Raw genomic sequence first — 27,178 nt, forward strand, 5'->3', positions numbered from 1 at the left:
CCCATGTGGGACCAAATACATCAGCGTCTCCAGGGTGAAGCCAGGTAAAGGCACCTTATTTAAATCTTACCGTGGACTGTGGGTTGAGAATTTTCTAGGCTATTTTTTTCTTTTAATCATTTGACAAGTCTACCACTCCTAAATGGGCATTTTCTCAGTAACTAACACACAGCTGGACTGTGCCGACCGTACAGAGTGGTAGACGAGGGGACACCGTTCGTGACGTCGTGGTACAGTCCTGTGATGGGGGCGGGCGGCAGGTCAGGGAAGATTCCGGACCTGGAGAAGGAGCAGGTATTAGAAGGAGGCGTTCGGTCACAGGTGGACGGCAGACCACAAGGGAGGCCCAGGTGAAGTCGGAACACTGACCGGTCTTAGCGTGGTTAGATGGTGGAGCACGGGGCCCTGGGGGAAACATGCTGGATGGGGAGGAGGAAAGCCACCTCCGGGTCCGTGTGGTCACAGCAGAGAGGTGGTCTTCCCCGGCAGGCTGTGGTGGACCATCGTGAGGGGTTTTAGTTTAATTAGATTCATTGGGGTGGCACTGGGGAATAAGATTATACACGTTTCAGGTGTACATTTCTATGATGCATTATGTAAATCGCATCGTGTGCCCACCACCCAGAGTCTAGTCCTTCCATCACCATGTATTTGACCCCCTCCCCCTCCCCCACCCACCATGCTGTTATCTGTGTCTGTGTGTTTTGTTCACCCACACGTTGCTTTCTGCTTTATATACCACATGGGAGTGAAATCATATGGCTCTTGTCCTTTTCCCTCTGAGTTACTTTGTTCGGCACGACACTCTGCAGATCCACCCATGTTGTCGCCGATGGCGGTACTCCATCCTTTCTGACGCGGAGTACATTCCACTGATATATGCGCCACGTCTCCATCCAGTCATCAGGCAGAGGACACCCAGGCTGTCTCCGTGCCTTGGCCACCGTGAATAAGGCTACAGTGAACACCTGAGTACATGTTTGGGGGTGAGCAGGGAGAAGATGTGATCAGATTTGCGTTTTAAAGATAACCCGGCTCTCTGAGAAAGGGCTGGAGTGGGCAGAGTTCAAGCCAAACTGTTGGGCCCAGCCGGCGTGGCCCAGTGGTTAGCATAGACCCACGCACCAAGAGGTCACCAGGACACCTGCCCAAGTTGTGGACCAAATCTCCAGTGGGGGGCATGCAGGAGGCAGCCAGTGGATGTTCCCTCTCATCGATGTTTCTCTCTCTTCCTCTCTCTCTAAAATCAATGAAGAAAAAAAAAGAAAAAGAAAAAAATTAAGTCAGACTGTTGGGTAAGAGGACAGGTGGTGGAGCAGGGGCCCGGGAGGGCTCAGTGACAGTGACACGAAGCAGGTGGAAGACACAGAGATTCGAAAAGTGATTCCCCATCACACTCTCCTGAAAACCATGAGCCTCAGAACAAAATCCCCAACTTTTATGAACACGCAGGTCCCCAAGACCAGGTAGGTCCGTTATTTTGGTCCTTGCTACATAGCCTTCTGTCACTCACCAAAGATCTAATAAACTGAGAGTTGATTTACGATCGATCACCAGAGAGATGGCATCCAGAGAACAGTCCTTGACGTCACCAGTTTGCATTCCAGACTCTAAGTCTGCAGTGACCTGTCCTCAGCTCTTGGGCGCCTGTCTCGGCTTTAATGTGATGCACAAACCTAGCATTTTCTGGGTTTGGAAATGCCGTCTCAGAAACGGTCAGAGTGACCTCCCTGCCACGGTCACACACAGCAGTGGCCTGTGGCTGAGTGAGGTCATCGTCACCCTCAGAGAGATGCCCACGGGAGCTCAGGGCTCTTAAAGACTCGCTGGAGAAACACAGGGAGGAACAGTCCGTGGCTGGCAAGGTCTTATCATGTCTGCACACCGTGTTCAGACCTCGTCCTTTGTAAAATGCAGAGGAGCTTTTTTGCATGTATTAATAAACAAAACGCTTCGGATCCATCTGTGTCATTGAGGCCGCCTGATAAAACGGAGCAGGAGCTAGCTGGAGGCTGCTCCCCAGCTGAGCTGACCCTCTGTGATGTCTGAACCGTTTCCGGTCATTTACAGTCAGCCTGACCCCAGAGTGCCCTGGAGAGCCGGCCCTTCTCCAGAGGCCTGCACTTGTCAAAACCCAGCCCGAGCTGTGGAAGGAGGGAGCGAGGATGGGCCAAAGTTCCTTCAAGGCCCTGACGGCATTCGGGGGAGAGTCGGAAGGGCTGTTTTATAAAAGACAAGTCTTCAGTTCTGTTCAGTGCAGCGTGAACATGGTCTCGAACTGCCCAGTGCACGTGATGAGCACCTCCGTCACCATGAGGTCACTGACGTGCTGCAGGAAAGGTGTCTGTCCTTGGAGAGCTGTCTCTAAGATGGTGGTTCACAGGAAAGCCCATCACGATGGGTATGATGCACTGGGGTGAACACGCTGCATCTCCTGGTCCTGACAAGGTCGTCACCTTCGCTTTGTAGAGGAGGAAACAGGTTCAGAGAAGCTGAGCACAACACCCAGCAGAGTGACCGAGGGGACTGGACGTGAGCACTTCCCACCCGAGCACCGGGCATGTCTCCGCTCCAGCAGGGCTTGGCAGAGCGCCCCACAGGCCGCGTCCAGCCCCCCCTGCTTGTTCAAATCACATTCTACTGGGACACAGCCACGCCCATCCATGTACGTGTCTGTGGCCACTTTGCTGCCACCCTGGCAGAGTGGCCACAGACACTGGATGGCCTGACAGGAGCCCGCCAGCCCCTGCTCAGGCCTTACCGCCCGCAAGGCCTACAGGCCGCTCTGTGGCCCGGAGGGCCTTTGCATTGCTCTCTGCTGTTCATGTAACACACTTGACCCCGCTCGGCAAAAACCCTCCTTGGCAGGGCCTGACCTTGGCAGGTGGCCGCCAGCTGTGCCAACACCACAGAGTAAAACGATCTTTAGTTTCCAGAAGTCGTCCTAATTTTGCAGACCTCTGGGCGGGAAGCGGGTCGAGGGACGCTGACAGGTGCACCTGGGACAAGAACTGTCCCTGGCAGGTGAGTCACCAGTTCTCACCTGAACTTCTCCTTTTCCTGGGCAAGGCCGCTTCTCCCCACCCTTCACCTTGGAGAGTAGCCCCTCCCCCGAGTGCCCCCGGGCTGGGACCTTATCCTGCCCACACACGAGACTTGGGGTCCTCCTTCCCCAGACCGTGCTCTCCAGGCGAGATCCCTCCAATTCGGGGTCCTCAGGAGTCTTCAGTCATTGTTGGTTCGTGTAAGGACCCTTCCCGGGAAGAAAGATGGTCAGTCCCGAAGCCCAGCAATGAAAACGCTCCCACAGGAGTCGTTCCAAGCTGGGCTGTGTTTGTGTCTGTCTTCCCCGGCTCAGCCTTTTTTCTTCAGCATGAAGATAAATCTCTTCCATGGGGCACCGCTGATTGGGTAAACGGACCCCCGTTAATGGCCATGCCCAGTCACGCGTGCCGCTGTGGTTTCTCCAGAGGCCTCTGCTCAGCTGGAGATCACCCCCCACCCCCCACCCCTGGCTCAGCCTGGGAGGGAGCCCAGCACCACCTCGGAACCCTACGGCGCCACGCCAAGGCCACCGACTTAATTCTTTAGGCTTTGTAAACAAGCTCAACAGCCTTGCAGTTCTTTGCCCAAGAATCTTCGGCATTGAACCTATCGGTCACTATTGCGGTCTGAAGGAGAATGCCTTAAGTACTATGGTCCGCAAATACCAACGGGAAACAGTTCTGCCCTCTGGGGTTTGGTCTAGGTGGGGTGACAGGTACGCCAATAACGACCTAGCTTATTCCGCGTGATAGGACAGGGGTCCTACAGCTGCCATTCCGAAGGCTCAGAAGTGGTCCTGGACGCTGAGCGCCCGAATCCCCTGCACAGCTGTCGACACGCAGGCAGGCGGGCTGCGTGCTTTCCACGCCGCTTTGTGTGAGGCGCGTGAGTGTCTGTGAGTTCCCGCGGACACCGAGGGCCAGCTGTGCCAGCATGCTTGAGTCTATTCAGGGATCCCCAGTACTTCCACCGGGAACCCAGTCTTCCAAGGAGACCAGAGGTTTTCTCCATTTGAAGGAAAGGGTCTCCTGGGGGTCTGGCTTCTTTTGTAACTTGTGACGTTAAGTCTGAGAACACGTGCTCGGGGAACTCCAGAAGCACACCGCGGGCACCTTCCCACCCGGAGGGACTGGTCAGGGGGTGCAGGTGCCCAGAGCTCAGCTCCCTTGATGTCTGTGGCAGAGCGCCTGCTGTCATTAAGAATGCTCAAGGTCCCTGATTGGCGGGTGCCTCCGCACGTCGTCCGTAGGCTTTTCAAACAACGATGAAAGGTTTGATATTTTCCAAAGAGGACTGAGTTAAGGATGGTGGTTGTGAGTCTTGATTTAAATCACACATGTGGGAGCGTTAGCAGAGATTGGATGCCACTCGTTGTAGCTCTTGTAGAAGACACTCTGCAAAGGACTGGAGGACTATTTGACCTATATAACTCTTTTGTCTTCTTAAAAAAATCAATGACACCTCTCGCTAGGTTATTTTTCTTGGCACAGAGTGATCATAGCGCTTCCTGGGGCCAGGACCAAGCAAACCGTGAAGTATACGAAGCCGGTCTTGGGTTCTAGCAAACTTGTATTCTGTGCTGTGTCCTCACCACTGGCATCCCTGGGGCGCCTCCCCCCTCATCCTGTCAACCTGCTCTTAGGAAACAGTCTATATTGTCTTCAAACTGAAGTGTAAGTGCTGGTGGGGAACTTAAAAGTTGTCCCACTCATGGGTTCTTGCATCCAGCAGGGATCAAAGTCTAACGCTGGAGCAATGGCGCTCTTACGTGGACTTGGAGCGTAAGACAGAAGAGCTGCGTGAGGGATTAGCATCACGTCCATGCCAAGGCACAGCTACGAGGAGAGAATGAGGATGATCTTCTAGTTATTTCTTACTGAGGGAGCCGTGTTCTTTCTACCCAGCTTCCTGCGTGCACTTCTCCTGGAGCCTGGCAGCCTCCGCCCCCCGAGCTTGTATCCTCTTGGCCTTCGTTGTTTTTGTAGGGACTTCTGCTTGCAAGCGATAAGGATCCCATTCAAACCACCAAATGCCAGGGCTGGACTGACTGTGTGGGCGAACACGGCTCAACCATGTTTAACACTCTTACACACACGTCTGCCTTTCCTCTGGCTGGTTCTGCCGGACGCGATCTCATCATCTTCCACTGTCCTGCAGAGTAAGGGACACTCTTGTGGGTCTCAGTGTGAGGGGCCAGGAGCTGGCTTCAGCTCTGCCCCGGGTCCAGCAGGAGAAGTCTGGGGAAGGGTGCTGATCGGTCAGTAGAGGTGGCCTGGTGATGATCATTCCTGTGACGGCCCCTTAGGGAGCCACACACACTAGGGAATCACCCGGCCCTCTGAGCTTTGATGTTCTCCTCTGTAAACTGTGGGAAGTGGAGATGAGCCCTTAAAACGCCCCCAACTTTAACCTGATGTTATTTAAAATAACTTTTTCTTTTCTGGTATTCTAATGGCTGTATCTCTGTTATTTGTCCCCCCTCCTGCCAGAGGTCACATGACGCGGGAGATGATAGCGCTCTGCTTGACTCAGCTCTGGGTTTCTCTTGGGTGGGGGCAGCGCCCAAGGTGCCCCTCCCATGAAACAGCAAAGTGTCGTAGGTCAGTCTTCACAGATTCGACCACAGTTTCAAGTGCATGGCCTAGGATGGTCACGATGTCAGCTCCATGTTGCCTGAGTGAAAAAATAAAACAGAGATTGGAAATGTGCCTCAGGCCACCGTGCTGGGGACACAAAACAATGACTACGCAACTGGTTCCAGAAGCAGCGCGGGTTCGACGTGGCTAATGGGTAGGCGTGTTCGGATTGTTCATCCGTTTCCACGCGGTGGACACACGTTGTTTCTGTAACGCCGGATCACGTCTTCTTCTCCAAAAAGCCTCCCCACCTGCCAAGCGGGTCCCTCAGTCCTTCTCCATCTGGCCCACATCTCCGCTGTAAAGGTCTTAGCTGGCGTCTAGCTCACGCATCAGAACAGTGGTTCGCAGAAGGCAAGCGCCACGCTTGATTTACCTCTAAGTGTCCAGTGTAGACGCATGATAAGTGCTCAGGAACGTTTGCTGTGTGGACTTCACAAATAATGCTTCTCAAGAAAATGTTTCTTTATCATTTCCGTCAATACAGTTTGATTAATGTAAGCTGGTGGCCAGCTGAGTTAGACTCGGGGAGCAACCCTGCCGTGGCCTGGAAACTCCCAGGGGGCAGGGTCTGGAGGCCAGCTGCCTTCAGGTGTTCAGTCCACGGCTGTCACGGGAGCCACATCCCAGGACAGGCGTGGCGTGCATCACCTCCGAGGGCGACGGCACCCACTGGGTGGAGCAAATCCGTGAGTGGATGGATAGATCTGTCATCTCTCAACTTGTCTCCTGTAGTTTCATGAGGTTGCTGCCATTAGATGCATTTTGGGGATAAGATGTCACCTCCTAGGAAGCCCCTATGAAAATGCCATCTGTGACCTCACAGAGGATAGTCGTACTGAGGACTTGGCTTCCTAAAAGTCAGAAGCGTATCAGGCAGAAGGAGGGTGGACAGCACTCGAAAACAGGTTGTTTTCCCTCTAGGTACCTGTGACTCACCTTGCCCTTGGCTCAGCCCTTTTCAGTGGACAAGGGATTCCTGGGAGCAGTGGGCATGCAGATGACTAACGAGTGAAGCTGCCTGGCGTCCTGGGCGAGGGGACTCATGGGCCCGTGGGTGCCCTTCGGCCTGATGGGGAATAGGTTTTAGTTTTGTTGTCAAGGAAGATTCGCTTTCCTGCTCTGCCTCCCAGCGCCCCTGAGACCCCTTCAGATCACTGGAAAGTCTTTGGGTGAATAAGAGGTGTGCACGCGGAGAAGAAACCTGAGCACAGAGCTTGGCGACCTGCCCCGTTCGAGGGAGGAGGCGACGCCAGCAGAGCTCAGCCGGTGCAGGGAGCTGTCAGGTGTTGGAAGCACATGTCAGCTGCCTGCTCGTTGCTGAGGCAGAGCCCCCCCCCCACCTAGCAGTCAGGCAGAGCTGGGAGCCCTGGTTTGCCAGTGTTTGTCACCTCGATGACAATCAGGTTTCATGAAAGTGGCATCTTGGTGGGACTAGTGAGTGAGCAGTGGCTGAGGACCTGCCGTACAGGAGTTCCTGAATGAGCAATGACGGGAAGCCGTAGTAGTGCCCTGGGATCACAGCTGTCGTGACAGAGGCTGAGCGCCCCCTCAGGGCTGCTCCTGTCAAGTGCCTGCTCCGTCCACCACGCTGGGCCACGGGTGTCTTCAGGTTCAACTAGATATGTGTGACCTTGGACAAGTCCTCGAGCCTTCTCGGTCTGTTTCCGTATCTTGAAAATAGTGGTAACACCTTCTCGAAACGAGGTGGTGAGCAGCAGAGGGCCTGGCACAGAAAGTGGCTTCCAGCGGACCTGACGTGATTTTCTCCTACTTTTTAAGCGCCTGAACCACCCCAAGAACCATAGCATGGGCGGCAGGATCGTAGTTTCCATCCTGGGTCTCAGTCCCAGCTCAGCCACCTACCAACCAGCTCTATGACTTGGAACTATTAACTTACTGTTTCGTTCGAAGCCTCAGTTCCTTCCTGTGTAAATGTAATGTTGATAGTATCTACCGCATACATCTGAGTGGGTTAAGAGAGGGAACATGTTTAAAGCACCTACCGTCGTCTCTGGTGCCTGGTGGCTCCCTGAACAGTAACAGCTGTGGTTCTCATCTGTAGCGGAAGGTTACAATAAAAGCAGCAGCAGCAAGATTGCTGTGAGCCTCTTGGATGCCTCTGTGTCTTCTGGTCTTCTCCTGCTTTCTCTGTCCTGATGAAGATGAGGCCACAGTGACAGAGACCTGGTTAACCGCCTCCTTCGGGCTGGATCTGTCCTGGGGCAGCAAACTACCAGATCTTCTTTTGACCAGAGGTTTCCAACGGGACATGTCCATTCTAGCTGACTAGACCTCCAAGAGGCCGTGCCAGGGGCACATTCCCAAATGGATCATTTGTAGAACACTCGGCTTTCACTGCTGGGACAAGCATTCCAGGAGGGCAGGGCTGGAGGGCGGGGCTGGAGGGCGGGGCTGGAGGGCGGTTCCGATCCTTTGAACGGGCGTCCACCACACTTCCCGAGCATGTGTCTCAGCGATTCTCTCCTGGGAAAACAGTGCCCCTGCAGATGGCCAGCCATCGGTGGGACCCCCTTCGTTCCCGCGCCGTGCATGGTTCATAGTGTCGGCTCGCAGCAGCCCTGTGCTTTGGGGTCCAGCGCAGCACTCCCACGCCGTGCCCCTCTACCCCACTCCCAAACCCATCTCCTCCGGTGGGTCCCACGCTGCGAAAGGAAATGGAAGATGAACATACCGGTGGGGGTGCTCTCTTCGGGGAGGCGCGTGCAGGGTTGGGGTGAGGGTGTGCGCAAAGGGGTTCGCGGAGGCGGGGAGCTGGGAGACTTCTGAATGGGCGCGGTTGAGCCCAGAACATCCTGGTCTTCCTTTCCTCCACAGGTAATGCAGGTGGTGAAGGAGCAGGTTATGAGAGCTCTTACAAGCAAGCCTAGCTCCCTGGACCAGTTCAAGAGCAAGCTGCAGAACCTGAGCTACACCGAGATCCTGAAACTCCGCCAGTCTGAGAGGATGAGCCAGGAAGATTTCCAGTCTCGCCCGATTTTGTAAGTTGCCCACGAGCTCCATCTCCCCGAGGGCTCTGACCTGCCGTTTCTAGAGTGAAAGTCCGTCTCGCAGCTGGGCCGTGCCGGGGAGACACGAGATGTTCTGAAAGATCTCAGCCCGGCCACGAGGTCTGAGCAGCCCCTGGGGGAGCTGAACGGGGTGGGATGAGGGGCAGGGGGGCGCAGGTGCTGGTGGAAGGATCTGAACCAGGAAGTGGCCCAGCTGCTGATGAGCCCTCCAAGGACGTGTAGCTGAAAAGTTGGGAACCTTTTCTGACACTGGGAACAAACGTTTTAGCCCATGAAGCTATATTCTGTGGAGGTGGCTTTGAGTGGCAAGATGCTCTGGCCCAGCCAGAGGGAGGCCCACTGATAATTAAAGCCATGTAACTCTGAAGTAGTGTGCGTGGGAGAGGGAATGCTTGGGAGGAGGAGAGAGCCGCCTTCTCCCGGCCCTGTTGGCTCTGCTTGGCATCATGCCATACTGCTCTGGTGACTGTCAACCTACAGGCTGAGTCAGAGAGGCAGTGACCCCCTTTCTATAGGACTTGGCGTCGAATCCCACCGGCAACAGTTGGCGTAATGTCATCATCTCCATGTTTCGGATGTTCTGAACCTCGGACAGGAAGGCTGTTTGGTTCGCTTCGTCTTTTCTTAGAACTGGCCTGTGTATCTTCCCGTGTTCTTTTCTAAGAGCTAGGTCCGTTTGGGCACACTTACGACGTGTGCGGAAGGCCGTCGGGGAGGGGGAGAGGGAAAGGCAGTGTTTGATGCTTATCTCCTTCTGCGGGACACAGCTTCTTCTGCACTTGTGTGTTAAGCCGACTGATAACATGTCATTGTGAGACATCTTAAATCTCTCTCTCTAAATAAATAAATATATATATGCATGCATGTGTGTGTGTGTGTGTGTGTGTGTGTGTTTCTAATTCTTTTTCTTTCTGCCCTTCTTCCTGTTACTGGCTCTCATATGTTTGACATTTTTAATGCTTGGCAATTTGCAAAGCACCTCGTTCTGCTATTTCCCTTTCTCGCGTCCTTGTGAGAGATAAGCAGGTCTTATCCCCATGCGAGGAACAGGATACGGTCTCGACAGCTGAGGACCTTGATAAGGAGCGCGGAACCGGGACTTGAAGCCCAGCCTTCTAATTCCTCTGCCAAAGCCCTGTCTACCTCCCCAGCATTCCTTGGCCAAGTGCAAGATTAAGATGAGGTTTTCAAGGAGTGTGCAGGTCGGAACAGACAGTGGCCACGCTGTGTCATCTGCTTGGCGTTCGCTTCCAGACGGCAGGAGCCACCTCTGCGAAGCGCGGAGCAGATGCGCAGGGTGACGGGAGGGGTGCAGTCAGGCAGCCCGGGAGGGGAAGCTCCCCGCGTGTGTCTGCAAAGCCTACGGACACCCACACCGAGCACCAGCCAGTTCTCCCAGGGTGCACCACTGCCGCTGTGCACGGCCCTCGGGGAGAGGGGGAAATACTGCGCAGAGAGCGCGTGGGATCAATGACTGACTCCTCTGCACGGTGTCTCCCGTGCAGGGAGGGACGGGGCCTCGCCCCAGGCTGGCCCCGGGCACTGCAGTGAGGGTTTATAAGGTCAGTTGCAGCACCTGGGTAAGACAGGGTGACTTTCCTGCGCTTCTGACCACAGGTTTCCAACCTAACGGGAGACTGGAGGAAACCACTTCAGTTAAGGCCAAGTGATTCTAAATTAAGGTTCGACCATGACTTTGTTCCAAGTAACAGTGCTAACTGCCTGTCAAGTGTGAACACTTTGCCTCTGCCTTGGCTTCTGCTTCCCGAGGCTCTGCCTGTGACATTCTGACTCTTTCTCCTTCGCTGCGAGCTCTCATCTTTGCAGTTACGATGTCAGGAGGAGCCTGCCAGCGAGGAGGACTCTCCTGTAGGCATGTAGCTTTGGCATCGTCACTTGGCCAGGGGACTGAAAAGCAGTCATGGTTCTCGGTGTAGCTGCAGTCAAGCCGTAAAGACTTGCCAGAAGCTACGGCTTTTAAGGAGGGAGGCACGCCCAGCTTGATCATTCCCCCAGCCCCTGAAATGAGCTGGGGGAAGCCAGCCTGCCGCTTCTTCTGCAGTGATGTTTTATATCTGTTAGAATGAGCTACTAGACGGGAAGTCTAAACGCTGCCCAAATGGCTCACAGCATAAACCCAAGTCCCCAAAGGAAAAGGCACAGACCGGGTATGGCTGCCATCCCTCATTCCTTCATTTAGCGCTAAAAATGTGTATTGAGCAACTCCTATACCTGCCAGACCCTGTCTGAGGTGCTGGGGACAGAGCCAGAGAGCCTTGGTCCTTTCCCAGGTTTTGAAGCTGGGGTTGGGGGGTTACAGGACGCGTGCTCTGTGCTCTGCTGGAGGAAGCCGTGTGGGCGAGTTGTCACGAGAACACGCAGGAGGTGCCTCTGACTCAAGCTCAGGGATTAGAATAGATATTAGGATGGGAGAGCCAGAAAGCACCTTGAGGGCCATCCAGTTCAGGGTTTCATTTCGCAGACCAGGCTGGTGACTGGGCTGGGGCCCCCTTGCCTGCCTCCCGACCCCCCTCGCCTGGCTGCCTCTGTGCCTGCCCCCTGCAGCGCTGGGGTGCTCGACCTCGGTGCCATGGAGACCGCAGGAGGCACACGGCCCGTTTTTATAGAACGTTTCTGTTTCCCGAGAAGAAAAATGCAAACACCACGTACGCGAATATTTGGGGGAACATACATTCAGTGGGTTGCAGGATCTCTGTTTTCTTTCTTAGCTCTTGGCTAATGATTTCAGAGAGGAGGCATGTTGTTTTCTACTTAGCGTGACTTTACAGGGACAATAAGCCCATCTACATAATTACTCCGAGCCAACTGTGTACGTGGACGTATTTTCCCTGTAAAGAGGTCACTGAACACTATGGGACTCGGGGGGAAGGGGGATGCTGGACACCCACCAGTGGAAAAGACAGCGAAGCGTAGCCACCAGACCCGCACAGCGTGGCGTTCGTTCCAAGACCACCGCTTACAAATGCGGCTCCTGGGCAGTTCTGCAGCCGCCCTCAGCCTGCGTTCTGCACGTCTGTCGAGGAAGGTGACGAGAGCACCTTGCTGGGTGTCGTGAGGATTCATCAGAGCGGCATCTGAAGGGCACTGAGTACATGCCTGGCCCCTGACAGCCACTCAGGGAACGGTCGCCGTGATTATTGGCGATAACCCGAACTTCTCACGTTGTCGCACTGGACGTCTGCAGGTGGCGGGACTAGCACTGGGGATGTCTTTGTACATACGCCTTCCCTATCTCAGCACGACAGGAAGAGTCGGTGGGAAAGGAAAGTGGGAACAGGCGGAGCCCAGGAGGCTGTCCTGCCAGTCCGGGCCCTCACCGCAGACTGGCCGCAAGGTCGGCTCAAGGCTCTCGCGTCGCCGGTCAGTCTGGTCAGTTACCTGACTTCCAGTGTTGCACGCTCTTGACAGATGCCTGGCAAGTGCCCGCTACATGCCAGGCACTGGCCTCTGGATTGCCGATCGCGCAGCGAGCAGAACAGATATAACTCTCACCCCCGTCGTGATCATATTTTAGTGGGAGGAACAGACAGTAAGCATGGTGATATGATTATAGCACATTAAAATAGGATACAGCCACGGAAATAGAAAGCCAGATAAGGGAGATGGCGAGAGAGAGAGCTTGTCGTTTTAAATCGGGTGGTCAGAGCAGATCCCTCTGGCTGGGAGAGCGACATTTGAGTAAGGATGTGTAAGAGACGAAGGGGTTATGCTATGTGTGGGTCTGGGAGAAGGGTACTCCAGCAGAGAGAACCAGCAGTGCAAAGGCCCTGAGGTAGGAGCAGGGCTGGGTGCTCAATAAACAAAGGAGGCCAAAGTCTGGCCAGCAAGGTGCCCAGGAGCCTCACTGCCTAGGGCCTTGTTGGGAAGCCAGTTAGAGAGTTTTGAACACAGAACTGGCATGTTCTGACTTAGGTTTTTAATGACCCCTCTTGCTGCTATATTGGGAGTAGACTCCACAGAGGCAAGTTAGGAAGTTACTTCAATAATCCAAGTAAGAGCTGATGAGAAGTAGAGTCTCTCCTATAGATGACATCGATCTGGAAGACAAACAAAGGTATTTCCTGGTCGGTTACATGTGGGTGCAAGACAAAGAGAGGAGTTGAGGATGAGCGCAAGGTTTGGGGCTGAACAACCAGAAGACAGAGTGAGCGGAACAGGTTCGGACAAAGGGGTCAGGAGTTCAGCTTCGGACACGTCAAGTTCTTGGCGCCTGCGAGACGTCCGAGCAGACAGTCGGGGCAAGGTTTGGAGTTCAGCTGGGAAGTCTGGGCTGGAAATGTAAGTGAAGGTGCAGGTGGTATCGAAAGCCACGAGTCTATGACATGAAAAGCAGATGTGGCGCAAGGAGGAGCTGGGAGGCCCCCCATTGTTGAGGCAGAGCAGTGTCCAGGAAACAGGCGCTGCCCATCAGCCAAGTCCCCACAGCGCCCTAGAGCCTGGGACCAGGTCCGGCAGGCTACCTGTTCCGGTAAACAGAGCCTCGTTGGGACGCAGCCACCTCCTTCGTCCGTGTACTGCCCACTGCTTTCACTTGACCGGGGCAGTTAGTCCAGCTGTTTCAACAGACGGCGGGTGGCCCACAGGCCTGCTCTGTTTACTCACTGGCCTTCCACAGAGCAGGTGTGCAGCCCCTGTGCCAGGTGGGCACTCGGAACAGCTCCACAGGGCGGACCTCAGGCCCAGGGAAGAATCTCGCCAGCCCAGCGGTGCTGTCTGTCTGTCTGTCTGTCTGCCGTGTACGACGCTGGCTTCCTTGGGCCTGGACTTGGAATCGTCACAGTGCTAGGCTTGGAATTGCTTGTCACACTCCCACTTGCCAACCTCTTTTAATCACCCTCCTTGTATTGCTTCACCAGCCTTCAGATAGAATTAGAGGACCGTTTGTCAAAAGGAAGCCAGTGAAACCACGCCTACCCCCTGGGGGTCAGAGCAGCCAAGTCAGGGGCGGGACCCTCACCTCCTGCACGGCGGAGTGTTTGGAGAAAATAATCAAAGCAGACTCCCACCTTGCACTCACACTGTCTCCTTTGGGAGTCACAGAAGTCTCCCAGGAAAGATTCTTGTCCCCATTTTACAGATGGGGAAACTGAGGCTGGGATGGACTACCTGAAGCGTTCGCCTTGGGCAGAGCCGAGACTGAACCCCCAGTCTTCTGAGTTCTAGGTCTACATTCTAATACTTCCAGCAGTGCCCTGAGGCTAGGCCCTGGGGTTCCCTGTCCAGCTTCAAGTAGAGCCATTCTCTGAAATGTCACATGCTAAAAAAAAAAAATCTCTGCTCTTAAAATATAGATTTAAAAAACCATGGAACTCAATCATGATATCTTTACAGCCCAGTGCATCAAAACCAAATTACATTATGTTAGCCTGAGACAGGATGCAAATCATCCTTAATTTATTTCATTGTTATCCCAATCTCTGAAGGCTAGAATCTGGGGTGATGCCTGGTTCCCATTTGTAAGTGACAGAACTGGAAGCAAGACACGGCCCTGTGGTTCACCGGGACTCGGAATTACCTGTGGAATAGTAATCATGCCGTTGCCCAATATCCCTGTTTGATCACAGATGTTTACCTGCTGGGGGGCCGGGGGCGGGGGGGCGCGGATGCAACCAGAGATTTATTGTCACAGCAGAGCCGAGTAAATTTTTGCAGAAGTTTATAGCTGTGGCTTTGTAAAACAAGAGAAGAAATTTCTCGGGACACTTTGGTCTAGAAAAACATCACTGAAGTGCCCAGTGCCTTTGAGGGTGTTCTGTAAATGTCAGAGGGTCTGTAGAGTTGTTGTAACAGGTGAGCTGTCCCTTGACACTTCATAAATGATTCTCTAAAGCACAACTTGGGAGGTACTGGGATGCTTGTGAAAAGATGCAGCTGCACCCCCCTACCCCCGCCCCGGGCCCCCGTGAAGTCCTGGCCTCGAGGCCTGCTGCAGAACCTGTGTCTGTCCCTCTACAGGGAGCTCAAGGAGAAGATTCAGCCAGAAATCTTGGAGCTGATCAAACAGCAACGTCTGAACCGCCTCGTGGAAGGGACCTGCTTTAGGAAACTCAACAGCCGGCGAAGGCAAGGTATGTGCCGGGGCCCCCCACACCCAGCTGGGGCGAGCAGCGCCTGCTCCAGGGAGTCCCGGGGCACGGTGCTGGTTTCGGGGTGGGCCTGCAGCACGGTTCTCAGGACAGGAATCACAATCCCAGTAAGCTCGGATACCCCGAGCACACCCAAGGAGAACCGCAGTCCGGAATTTCCAGAAGACCCATGGAGCTCAAGAGCCCTTCTGGGCCCTTCAGCGCCATGCGTTTGCTGGTTGTGGTTCAACAGCAGCCAACGTGTGTTGCCTGAGCACTTACCACGTGCCAGGCTGTCATCTGACTCACGTCGATGCGTGTCAGCCTCACAGTAACCCTACAGAGGAACTGCTGGGATTGCCCCCAGATGACAGATACGGAAACCACAGCGCTGAGGTGTCAAGTACGTCACCCCGAGTCACGGAAGAGGGGTGCTCCGGCAGCTCTGTGGCCCGTACTTCGAATGGCTCTCGGTGCTGTCGGGAGAGCTGACCCCCGGTGCAGGATTTGGCCTTGGAACTTTCAACGTAGATGATGGGGGTTCTCAAACCTCCATACCGATTATCTTCCAAGTCAGAATCCTTTTCTTTGAGGGTGTAAGTAACAGTGAACCAAGATGGGATGGAACCTCTTTTGATAATCCTGCAAGATAACTGTCTGAGCGTTCTCTGTAAACGGTAACCCCAAAGCTTCACGTCTCAGCGGGGCCTTTGCACTAGTTCCCACAGGTGGAAAGCATTCCAGCAGTTTCTTGGGCAGACAAAGTCCTCTGATTGCTTTTCGTTCCCTTGATCAGCTGTCGATCGCCAGTCAGAGCACTGGGATCGCATGGTCCCAGGAACAGAGTCAGAAATAAAACTGAAAAGTGAGGTTGGGGCGAGGCGCAGAGACGGGGGCCAGCAGGGGCAGGCCTGCCCTTAGCACCCGCACCGAGAACGAACATCAGCCACGGCCCAGGAGAAGCCCTGGCGGACACCCCTGATGCACGGTGCTCGCCCACTAACGACCAACGTCCTCTGCTGTTCATGCTGAGCCCACCTTCTGGCCACTTGCTGTGTCGGCTCCGTGCTGATACTGAGTAAATGATACTGAGTAAATTCAGTGGTTTCCAGTGTTACCATGAAAAATCACACTATGGACTTTCCAAAGGCAGAATCCCCTCGAGGAATGAAAATACAGGTCGTCCCTGGAGGATGGGAAGGCATCACAGTGGACTTCCAGCTGGGCTCAGGAGAGGACCCTGGGCGGAGCGAGGAAGGGCTGAGCGGAGCCGGGACGGAGCAAGGTCCACGTGAGGCCGAGCAGTGCGGGAGGGGACCACGGCTCCCACGGGGCCCGTGAAAGGCGTCCACGCCCTCCTCCCTCCCTGCATTCCTCCCGTGGAAGCGCCGTCCCAAGGGCACAGCGGGCACCGTGGGAGGACAGGGGCCCTGGAGCCGGTGAAGTGGGTGCCGCCCTGCCCCTTCCCCTCCGGCCGTGTGACCTGGGGCAGTTCCCCAACTGGAGCGGGGTGACAGTATCGATCCCTAAGTTACTGTGAGGAAGAAAGGTGACTGACGGTGGCCCCTAGCAGCCAGTGGCAAAGGGCCCTGCTGCGATTGGGCAGACGGGTTAGGAACCACGAGCAGTGACCTGGGAGCGGGCCACTTGCTTCTCGGCTTCTCAGCTCGTGAGCAGCGCCCTGGGTGTCTTTAGGCAGGACGCATGGCCCCTCAGGGCCACAGTTCCCCGTCGGTCGGGGGGAGAGTAGGAGAGGTGATCTGTTGGTTCTGTTAACCAGATAGTCAGTTATGTGCCCTGATGTCTTCATTGTCTTTAGAAAAAATGAGTATTCAGGATACGTTGCCCCCATACTGTGACTTCTGAAGGTTCTATTTACTTGACATTGGGCAAAGGGCACCGAAGTGGGGGAAGGGAGTTGGCAAAGACACACACCACCACCCACTGCCTCCCCCAGTGCCCGACTAGAATTCCTGCAGCCTAAGTCCGAGAACACAGCCCAGCCTCCCGGTCAGCCCCCCACGGGACTCCCTTCTAGGCTGAAATGGTAGGTTCTGCTAGAGCAGTCCTGGTTCTACTTGGAACAACTGCAGTTATTATTACTGTTGTTGTTATTACTCTTTTGCTACAGAAATGTCGGTCCTTTATCTGCAGATTTTTCCAGTTTTTAAACATGAATTACCTAATGAACAACAATCTATTAGCATCTAGATCACAAATGTATTAGTCAGCTCGCTAGGGAGTATGGCCATCTGTGTTTAATATAAAAGCACCCTTCCTAGCGCAGAAAGGAAGCATTTGGGTGTTTGGGAAATGGATGTGATTCTGGTGACTAGCTCTACATGCTTAAAAATAGGGAGTCGAAGCAGACGGTGCTGATATTGGTTTCCTAGCACCCCACCTAAACATTTCATTCAGATTTTCACAGATGAGTGAGGACATGACCTAAGATCACGGGGATCCCTTCGAGAAAGGTGTACCTTCGTGGGCGACCTCGGGGGGAACGGCCAGAGGCATCCCAGGCCACAGAGCAGGCATGCCCACGCAGGAGCCCCACGCTCCTTCCTGTAAACGTGTCCACCAGTGAGTCAGACACAGATGAGTGGATTTAAGCACCACCTTACAGGGGAGGCTAAGGAAGGGCTGCCACCCCACAGGACTGGAGAGTGGAGGGGCAGACGTGGTATCCTTTGTGTCACATTTGGCTAGAAGGCGCCGAGTTGATGTTTGGCCATCATTTCATCCACTCGTTTGCGACTCTACTTGGATAGTGTGATGTAGACATTTACAAATCTGGGTTCCTGGGGATTCTGACCACATTAAAACTGGGAGGCAGTAAATCACGTGAGACACATCAAATTGAATTTCAGTTCCTGCCTCTCCCCCCTCCAGTCCCTGCTAGCTGGGTAGCCTTGGGCAACCTACTAGATCTCTCTGTGCTTCTGTCGGTTGATGGGGATGGTTCAGTTCCTACATCGAGTAGCTGTAAGCGATACAGAAAGTCGTGCCTCTGTAGCACTTAGTAGGGTGTTCAACACTCTGTCAGGCTTCCGAGAGTGATATTTAGCATTGATTTAACTTGGAGGCCTTCAGAATACAGGGTTTGAAGCAGGCAGTAGAATAATGTTGGATGTCACACACCTGCTCCGCTCGTCCTGCAGCCACCGCAGGTATGTGAGGCTCTGGTCCACAGTCCTCCACAGGGAGGGACGTACGATGTAACCCCCGACCCTGTCTCCATTGGGGCCATCCATTCTTTGCGTTAGGAGAATCTCCGGGCTCAGAAACTGCCCCCTCTTCCCTTTGTACTGCAGAGATGAGGTTCTTTCAGAATCACTTGCAGAAGAGTCTTGATAAGAGCCCATGGCTGCACGTCGGAGAATCATCTCAAGAAACGGTAGCATGAACCTTCTGCTTCCTGTGGAAGACACTGTCCAGTTGTAGACCGCATCCCTTCCCTGAGCACTAGCATGACACACTTCATTTGCACTCCGTAGTGTCCCCGTGGACTTGTCACGTTCCCACGCTGCCCCCAAGGCTGAGATGCCTTCCCTTACCTGGCTCAGTATCAGCTTTGGATACTCAGGAGTCAAAATATCCTTCCCAAGCCTCTTCTGGGCCTCACTGAACTGACCAGCCTTTCACAGTTCACAGTGGTAGCTCCTGTTCAGCTTGGCTGTCTCCTCTAAAGACCTGTGAGCCTGCCCCAGATGTGTCTCCAGCCTGGACAATGAAGACAGACAATAAACCACACTGTTCCATGGAGCTATCTATGGCTAAGTTCGTTAAAATTAAATAAAATGTAAATGTCTTTTCATCCTCTTGCTCGGGTAGACACGGAGTATTTCCGTCCTTGCATAGAGGTCTTTCGAACATTCCTGCAAGAATTGCCGTCATCAGTGGTTATTAGCTCCATAATGGTCCATGAGACACTGGGAGCCGCTTTAATTAGCCCCGGAGACCTTTCCAGGATCGTGAGTTTTGAAACCAGCTTTTCTCTCTGATCCTTCAGAAAGAGGGGGGGGGGGGAGACAGAGAGAATTGTCTCCATATTGACGGGAAGACTTCTATATTAACTCCTGTTTTCTCTCTAAATTCTAGTCAACAATCTTTGATAATGTTCTCACTGCTTCTTGCTAATTGCTTTTAGTGACACAATCCACTTATTCATTGCCCAGAGGGATGGCGGCGCTAGTAACATCGGGCTGGTTTTGAAAAGAAAATAGGCATCTTTCTTACCATAAAAGGAACTGCAGAGCAAGCTGCCGCCGCCGGCTGGCACCCGACCCGTCTCACCCACTCATGGGTGTGCCGTGCTGGTCGGAGCTGGCGCCTCTGCCTCTCTCTGCAGACACAGCCAAGTTAGGGTGTCGCTCCTTCTCCCCAGGATGCGGGGCGCCGGCCTCCCTCCTGCGGTAGATACCGGCTCAGGATCGCATTCGATACTCAGGAGTCCGATCATCCTTCCCAAGCCTTCCCTGCCCCCTTTGCAGTGTGTCATCCACCCAGGCTTCCTGCACGGGAGGAACAGACCACATCACTTACGTTAGCGATGCGGGAAGCATTGCGGGGGGGGGGGGGGACAGAGAAAGGGGAGCTTAGAACAAGAGAAGGGTCCGGCAGAGGTGGGAGATGGCTAAGCTCCGGGTAGCCTTTGGCGTTTTCTTTAAACAAACATTGACGGCGACTTTGCAAGGATGGTGGTTATTTTGCCTCCTGGGACCTGATGAAGAGCCACGTTGGCTCAGTGTCTGAACGGACAGACATGCCGCCCCCGACCTGCTCTGGGCCTGCTGTCCTCTGTGTGCGGGCCGCGCTGCAGACCCTGTGCCCGCTTCTCCGACCCGGGAGACGCTGTCCCCACCGTCTTTCTCTGGGTGGCCATCGGGGCCTGAGGGCGTGAACTCCTGGGCTTGATCTCACACCTGCCTTTCGTCCTGACGACATTTGCTCTGCCCAGGAGGCCGCGGTGTGCGCCACCAGCCCACAGCCAGGACCATCGAAAGTAGCGCAGAAAAGGTTTTTTTAAAAGTCTTTCAAATGAATATGAGTCGTGCCCTTTCCTCCAAGCTGTGTCTGTGCACACCGCTTAATTTTCCGAGCGCGTCCCCACCTACCTGAGGACGGCTGGTCGCCGTTGCACCACTGACCCTTGGGCTGCTGGTTACCACGAGCAGTAGACTCGCACCCAGAGCCGACCTCAGCTGCAGAAGGGAGGAACCCTGGAGCGCACAGGCTGAGATCTCCCCCAAATAAGGCCAGTGTCCAAGCATCCACAGCCCGCTGACCTCCTCCCAGGGTTTCTGTCCCGTTTTAGTTGTCACTTAGCCCAAAGCCCCACCTCCAAGGTGGCGGAGGAAGGACAGTGTTGTGCTCATTTCTCCAGCTGGCTCTGTGGCCATCACAGGCCACGTGGACAGGGGGAAGGTCCTTCGGGGCAGAAGAAACCTCTGCCGCCTGGCATGCCAGGACCCGAGGGTGCTGCTGACACCCCACAGCCCCAGCGTGGGTGCACCTTGGGAAGCCACCGCCCCTGTGGCGAAGTCCAGGTCAGATTCCCGCTGTGTCTCTTCCTGGGAAACTCCGACACTTTGCCTGATTGAAATGGGCGCGGATTATTCAGGAAGTAACTTCACGTTCTTCCTCTAAAATGCTCTCCCAGCTCTGGCCAGTTTGGCTCAGCGGTTAGAGCGTCCGCCTGCAGTCCTGAGAGACCTGGGTTCGGTTCCCGCTAAGGGCATGTACCTCGGTTGCAGTTTGTCCCCAGCCCTGGTCGGTCGTGCGGGTGGCAGCCACTCGATGTGTCCCTTTCACATCGATGTTTCCCTCTCTCTCTCTCTTCATCTCTCTCCCTCCCACTCTGTCTGTACAAAAAATGGAAAAATGTCCTCGGGTGAGGATAAAAAAATAAAATAAAATATTAAAATGCTCTCCCAGAAAAAAGGACGATCTATTTAACAACATTTTGAAAATTTAGCAATTCCAGATGTTTTCCTACCCTTCCAATAACTCTCTTTCCATATTTTCGATCAGAGTTCAGATTCTTTTCAATGTACGGGACGCCGTCTTCTGACCCCTCTCGGGGATTCGCACACCACGTCTACAGACGAGGGAGGTCGAGTCGCGGAGATGTCCGCGGATCAGGCGTGGGTGTTTCCTTTGTTCGCTGTGTGGCTTTTTCTCCGATTTGTAAGACTTTCTTTCCTATTAAAAGATTCATAGTTCAAACATGCTTTTGCCACCAGAGCAGTTTTAGATAGAAAAGCAGTTTATTTTTTAAATGTCACGGCGAATTTCTCAGCGTGGTTTCAGAGTAATTTGTGTTTGTAGACCCAGGAATGGGGATTTGACGGAGGCCGCTCCAACTGCGTGATGGCACAGGGAGGTCGCAGGTCGTACACGTTCTGTGCCTGAAGCATTTGACCAAGTCCCCTTGGGGTCTTCATTTATCAGTTTAGCCAACATCAACTACAGCTTCTAGGTGCCAGCATTGTGCCAGGGGGTTGGGGCAGTGCAATTGTGAAGACAGCACCTGTCCCAGGGAGCCCAGCTTCTCCACGCCGTTAGGCTGATGAGTAGCCCGGGGCCTTCTTTCATCAGTAATTGTTCACCGAGCACTCGTTAGGGCAAGTTGCTTACCTAGGGTATGGCACATAATGGGGAATGCGAAGGTGCTCAACATGTGGGCCCCAGTAATCAAAGAAGATGCTGGGGCAGTTAAGCGGATAGGCAGAGTCCCTTCTGCTGCAGTAATCAAAGAGGGCTTCCTGGAGGAGGCAGCATGCAAGCACAGCCTTGGGAGCTGCAGAAAGATTGCTGTCACATTTCAGTTCCTCATCTACAGAGGTACTCTTTGCCTCTTTTTCCCCCGCTCACAGGCTTATTCAAAAATTTTTGTGATTTTGGGGGGCGGAGAGGAGGTCACGTTGAGGGAGTTATTTATAACACTGACCCTGAGGCCCTGGTCATGCCCGTTTAGAGAACCAAACTCTAGGAACGCGAGAGGAAGTGATCGTGAATGTCCTCGTTCTTGGAATAAATCTCTGAGTTACTTAGATCATTTCCGACCCTGTGTGTATCGCCAGCACGCCAACTACTCATTCACTGATTACTTTGTGTGTGTCTGCTCTGGGGTGGGAGGTTCGGTGTGCCAGCTAAGCGTGTCACACAACTGTCTCAACAGCCTTAGAATCTCAGAGAAGGAGTCGGAAGCAGAAAAGTTTTGAGAAAGCTGTTTTCTCTACGTTTTCCTCCCCCTCCGTCAGGCCTCCGTGGCCTGAACAATTCCCATAGTCGCTATAGAAACCAGTAAAATAACCCTCCGGCGGCCACCGCCTCAGAAAACCTGTCACCATTGCACTTGAAGGAGTTGCTACCCCTCCCGGTGGTTCTCAGATGTACGTTCAGCAGGACAGGTGCTAACGAACCCCCAAGATCAAAAGGGACTTACTGCTCAGGGCTCTAGGGTCCGTTCCTTTCTGAAGACTTGGAATCGGCTGAGCCGCTCGTTCTCCTGGGCGCTGTTAGAAGTACGGACGCCAGTGTCCGTGGAGACCAGAATCGCTGACCTGTGCGTGTGTTTCCTTCCTCAGACAAGTTCTGGTATTGCCGGCTGTCACCAAACCACAAGGTCCTGCATTATGGAGACTTGGAGGAGAGCCCTCAGGGAGAGGTGCCCCACGATTCCTTGCAGGACAAACGTAAGTGGCCCTCTGGGCGGGGGGCCTGCGTGGGGCTCGCTTGTTGTTTGCTGGACACTGACTGGCACACAGCAAAGCCGTCCGCCTGCATAAGCCCATCGGACACATTTCATCGCGGCCTAAGTCCCGGCCTGAGCGTTCTCGAGATGCGCCAGGCCTTCCTGGATTTGGGGCTGGGGCTGAACAGGAAAGGGGGTAAAAGGAATGGTAGGGTGTCCTTTCTGAAAGGCGTGAACAGGGGTTCAGACATCCACTCCCACATGATTCATTCAGGGGCCGTTTCAGGGAGTCAAAACACTGTAAACCTGATTCTGTCCATTCATTGTTTTTTCCGGATGGCCCTGAGTCATTTCACAGGAATCGTGTGCTTGACCCCGCCCACATCCTTATGGTAGTTCCGTGTGTCCCGTAGTTACGATGCAGAGCCCACGGCTGACCGGGGCACGGCTGGCTGCTTCAGGGTCATAACGCAGACACCTCGGACATGTATGGCGAACTAAATATTCCCCGAAATACACGTTATGTGTGTTTATTTGCTTTTTCTGTAGATGTCCGTTTTAATGTGTGTATTTTGAAGAACGAGATTATTTTCGCCCAACGCCAAACCAGGTTCCAGGCTTTGTAGACAGTATTAAGTATCCACATTAAGTCGCGCATTATAGAAACATTAAAATATACAAGGCTGATGAGTTAATTTGGAAGAGGAAAGAGATGAAATGAACATAGCCCCAGAAGATACCCCAGAAAGGGAAATCAAAGAGTGAGAAAAATAAAGGCACTTCTAAATAACCCTGAAAAGTCACACTGACTCTGCGGTGAGTCACAGTGTCCCAGATCAGGTGCTTGTCCCCAAGCCCCAGCACCTACCTCCTGCCACCCCAGGACCCGGGGAAGTCAGGTCCGGCCGGCCGGCCTGCCTTGAAGCTCATGGCCCTCGAAGGCTAAAATAAGCGGGGAGTGGAAAATTCCCGAAACATTCAGACTCCGCTGACATATCAGACAGACAGCCTGGAAGAGTCTCTTTCTCCAGCTAAAAAGTGGGGCAGTCTGGGCTTTGTAGTGCCACTTCGTTCAGAAAGCAGTCTCTTTGTGCAGGAGCTTGTGATTGGCACTGTTAATGGGAAGAGAAGAAAACGAAACCTTTCGCTACCGAGGTGGGGGCAGCCTGGGCCTCTGTCCGTACGAGGACCTGCCTTCAGGCTCAGAAAGCATTCTACCCACTTAGACACGTGGTTCTGCGGGTCTGGTTTCGGACCAGCAGCATCACCTGGGAACTAGCTGGGAATGCAGATTCTCAGGCCTCACTTGCAGCCCTGCTGAACCAGCAGCTCTGGGCCCGGAGCATTCTCTGTGTTAAGGGCCCCCCAGGTAGTCTGATGTCCACTCGAGAACTGCTGGCTCCCGTCGCCCTGCGCTCCTCACGGCGAGTCCTCAAATTCACCTTTCCCCGAGAAGCACACATTTTAAAAAACAGCAAAAATGAATTGGTGGTGGGTTACCGGCTTTTAATTTTGGTAAACAAGGCTATTAAAAAATAACGTATAACTAAAATGTTTTATCACAATCCTTTCATTTAAAAAAAAAAAAAAAAGGACTCTGGATCACGATAAACAGGAAGGAAGACCTCATCTTGGAATGAAGACCAGTCCCTTCTGCAAAATTAAATTAGCTTTTTTACAAAACTCATACCAGGGCCTGGCCAGTTTGGGTCAGCGGTTAGAGCATCAGCCCGCAGACCAGAGAGACCCGGGTTTGGTTCCTGCTAAGGGCACGTACCTTGGTGGCAGTTCGTCCCCGGCCCCGGTTGGGGTCACGTGGGAGGCAATCAGTCGATGTGTCTCTCTGTATATCTATCTCTACTCTCTCCCTCCCTCCCTTTCTCCCACTCTATCTGAAAATCAATGGAAAAAATATCCTTGGATGAGGATTTTTTTTTTTTTTAATTTCACACCAGTATTTTCATCTTTCTCTGTTTTCTGACGGGTGAAAACTCCCTTATGAAGGAGGAACTGTCCAGAGGCAGCAATTTGGAGTGAGTGGTAACATGAAGAGTTGGAGGTTACTATTGATCCAAGCAACAGAAATTGCATAGGAAGTGCCCCACAACCTCGTTCCTAGGCTGACCAAGAAACAAGGACAGTGGTCCAGGCAGAAAACAGACAGACAGACAAACCAGAGGTCTGAGTCACTCCTTCCCCGCGTGGCCCAGTGCACAGTCTCCCCGAGTTGGAAACACATTATTTGTCTCCGTGTTGATGGGATATAATCCACTTCTCAACCCACAGACAGACGCTTGTTTGGTGCTGATGGCAGGCTGTCTACGTGCACCCCCATTCTAGCTGGTCCTGTTCACAAGGGAACTGGCACCCTGGACCTGGAGAAGGTCAAGGCGTGGACGGCCTTGTGCGGGGACACTACCTGGCCGTGCCCATAAGCCTGTGCCCCCACCCCAGCAAGACGCGGGGTGAAAGTAACTGGCTAGACACCAGGAGTGCTCATGCCAGGGCCAGCAGAGCACCCCAGGGCTGCGGGTCTCCACGCGGCTATCGGTGGTGGCCACGGAGTGACGCCGTTTCTGGGGCGGAGCTGCAGCCGGCCCCTCTGCCAGTGGTTCCAAAATCCTTGTGCACCCCTTTTCTCCGCGGCCTCCAAGCCCAGGCCTTCTGCTTCGTAACTGTTTATCCACTGCAGTCTAAACCAGGAAGCCATGCTGTGCGTGCGTGTGTGTGTGTGTTGGCGACACTACCTGTGTGCACACCTGTCCCAGAGAGGGGTGCATTCCTGTAATGCTGTCAAATGAAGCTGAGAAGGCTCTGGCCAAGGAAACTCAGTTTGCTGTCGGGGACCTGCTACCTGGTTTGCATCCGGTTCCCATCACACATTCTGCCTGGAGCCCGGGAGCCCTTTCTCCTGCAGCTCTTAAAAGTCAGAAACTTCATTCCTCCAGAAAAATGAGCCATGTCTTTAATGAATGCCAAGAGCCATTGCTCTGGCTCGGTACGATCGCCCTGCCTGGAGACCCAGGGGAAACTGTGTCGACGGTTCAAACAGCCTAACTGAATTCTCTTCCTGCAGAAGAGTGGGAGTGAAGATGGTGAGACTCCCCTTCGCTGTCATCATCCCAAAAGGTTTAGGAAATTGCTCTCCTAGTATTCATTTTGTCTGACAGAAGATGGGGCCCTTGAAAATCCATATCTCCTTCCATCCCCTCGCCCCACATCCCCCCCACCAGGTCGACAGGCTCTCATCACCCCCACTGAACACTAGACTCTACGGCTGTTCAGCGCTGGGCCCCTCAGTGCCCCCCTTCGAGAGAATCTAGGCCAGTGCTCCTCACTCCCACATCAAAGGGGCTCGAGAGGAGAAGGCTCCGCCCCTCACACAAGGCAATTAAGCCTATTACAGACGCTGAGAGGAGCAGCTGAGACCCAGAGCAACGCGGGCGATTTGGGTCGCTGATGCATGGTGAATAATTCAGGTCCCCAGTCGACAGAGAGAACTAACTTTGGCTATTGATAATGAGGACAATTTCAAACAGCATTTATTGAGTGCTTACTATAAGCGAGGCACTGAGCTGGGAACTTTACGTAAAGTACCCTCTTGATGACCAGAAGAGGTAGATAGCATTGCCCTCGTTTTACAGATAAGGTGCAGAAACATTAGGTCACCTGTTCAAGGTCACATGGCTCAAATGCAACCATCCAGCTCCCTGGCCCAGCCCTTCACCCTCTGCTCTGCATGGCCTAGATTAAAAGCCAGCTGTGATCTTGGCTCCACTATGAGGAGCTCATTCTTGGAGCAACCCTCTGAGATAGATGACGTTATAAGTCCACATTGCAGGCAAGAAAGCGTACGCTCCCAGTACGTAAGCCCAGAGTGTTGTTGCCAGTAGGTGGGACTAGATTTCAAACCCAGGCTCTGTGATTCCAAAGGCACGGCAGCCCTTCCCACCCCTTCATGCTGCCAAGTTGGAGACCAGACTCCTTATTGAACTGTGCTGGGATCAGCCCGTCCCTCCTCCATGGTAACTACCCATGGGAGCTGTGTACGAGCAAGTGCTCATAGCGTACCAGCTACTTCCTGTGCTGATTTCTGCCTCAGCTTAGTTCCCAGTGGTGAAAACTAAAACTGTGTTAGTTTAGTAAGTATGGTGGCCATACTTACTTTTCCAATGGTGTTTTTGTTTTAAATTACAATTAAAGTCTGTTCTACAGATGTTAGCAATCCAAGAGTTTCCTGAACATATCTGACGTGATAACCACATCTGGGGCGATTTTGGGCGTGATCCGGGTGCTGTCCCCTTCCAAACATAAGGAGAAATTGTGACATATCTCGGGAGCATGGAGTGAAAGAGAGGCCAGTATAGTCCCAGCTCCGTCCCCCACTGGCTATGTGACTTTGCATAATTTATCGCCTCTCTTTAGGTCTCAGTCATCCCATCTGTACAATGGGCGTGTTGAATTAGATCATCTCAATCCAGCTCAAAGTGAAGGAAGCATAGAAAGAAATGAAGCCATGCCCCCCAAATTTACAGTTGAGGCTATGGTGCCAGTAGTGACCATCCTGTCCTCATATCTATGGGTCCCACTTCTTTATGGTGCCCCCCACTCCACACACACACACACAAAGACCTAATGGAAATTCTTGCCTGGCTTTGACATAATCAAGAGCCCTTTGCA

At 53.5% G+C, this 27,178-nt stretch overlaps 1 protein-coding gene across 6 annotated transcripts in view; it reads left to right on the forward strand.

The window, feature by feature from the left end:
- ELMO1 (engulfment and cell motility 1) overlaps positions 1 to 27,178 on the forward strand; it is a 457,757-nt gene that overhangs the window by 414,823 nt on the left and 15,756 nt on the right. For all 6 annotated transcript variants that reach the window (XM_036247227.1, XM_036247228.1, XM_036247226.1 and 3 more), the window contains 3 exons: positions 8,520 to 8,683; positions 14,690 to 14,802; positions 22,392 to 22,499. In XM_036247227.1, coding sequence (XP_036103120.1) covers positions 8,520 to 8,683; positions 14,690 to 14,802; positions 22,392 to 22,499 — 385 coding nt within the window. The remainder of the gene's footprint in view (positions 1 to 8,519; positions 8,684 to 14,689; positions 14,803 to 22,391; positions 22,500 to 27,178) is intronic.

Source organism: Molossus molossus, unplaced genomic scaffold, assembly GCF_014108415.1.
Source record: "Molossus molossus isolate mMolMol1 unplaced genomic scaffold, mMolMol1.p scaffold_m16_p_7, whole genome shotgun sequence".
NCBI classification, from domain to species: domain Eukaryota; kingdom Metazoa; phylum Chordata; class Mammalia; order Chiroptera; family Molossidae; genus Molossus; species Molossus molossus.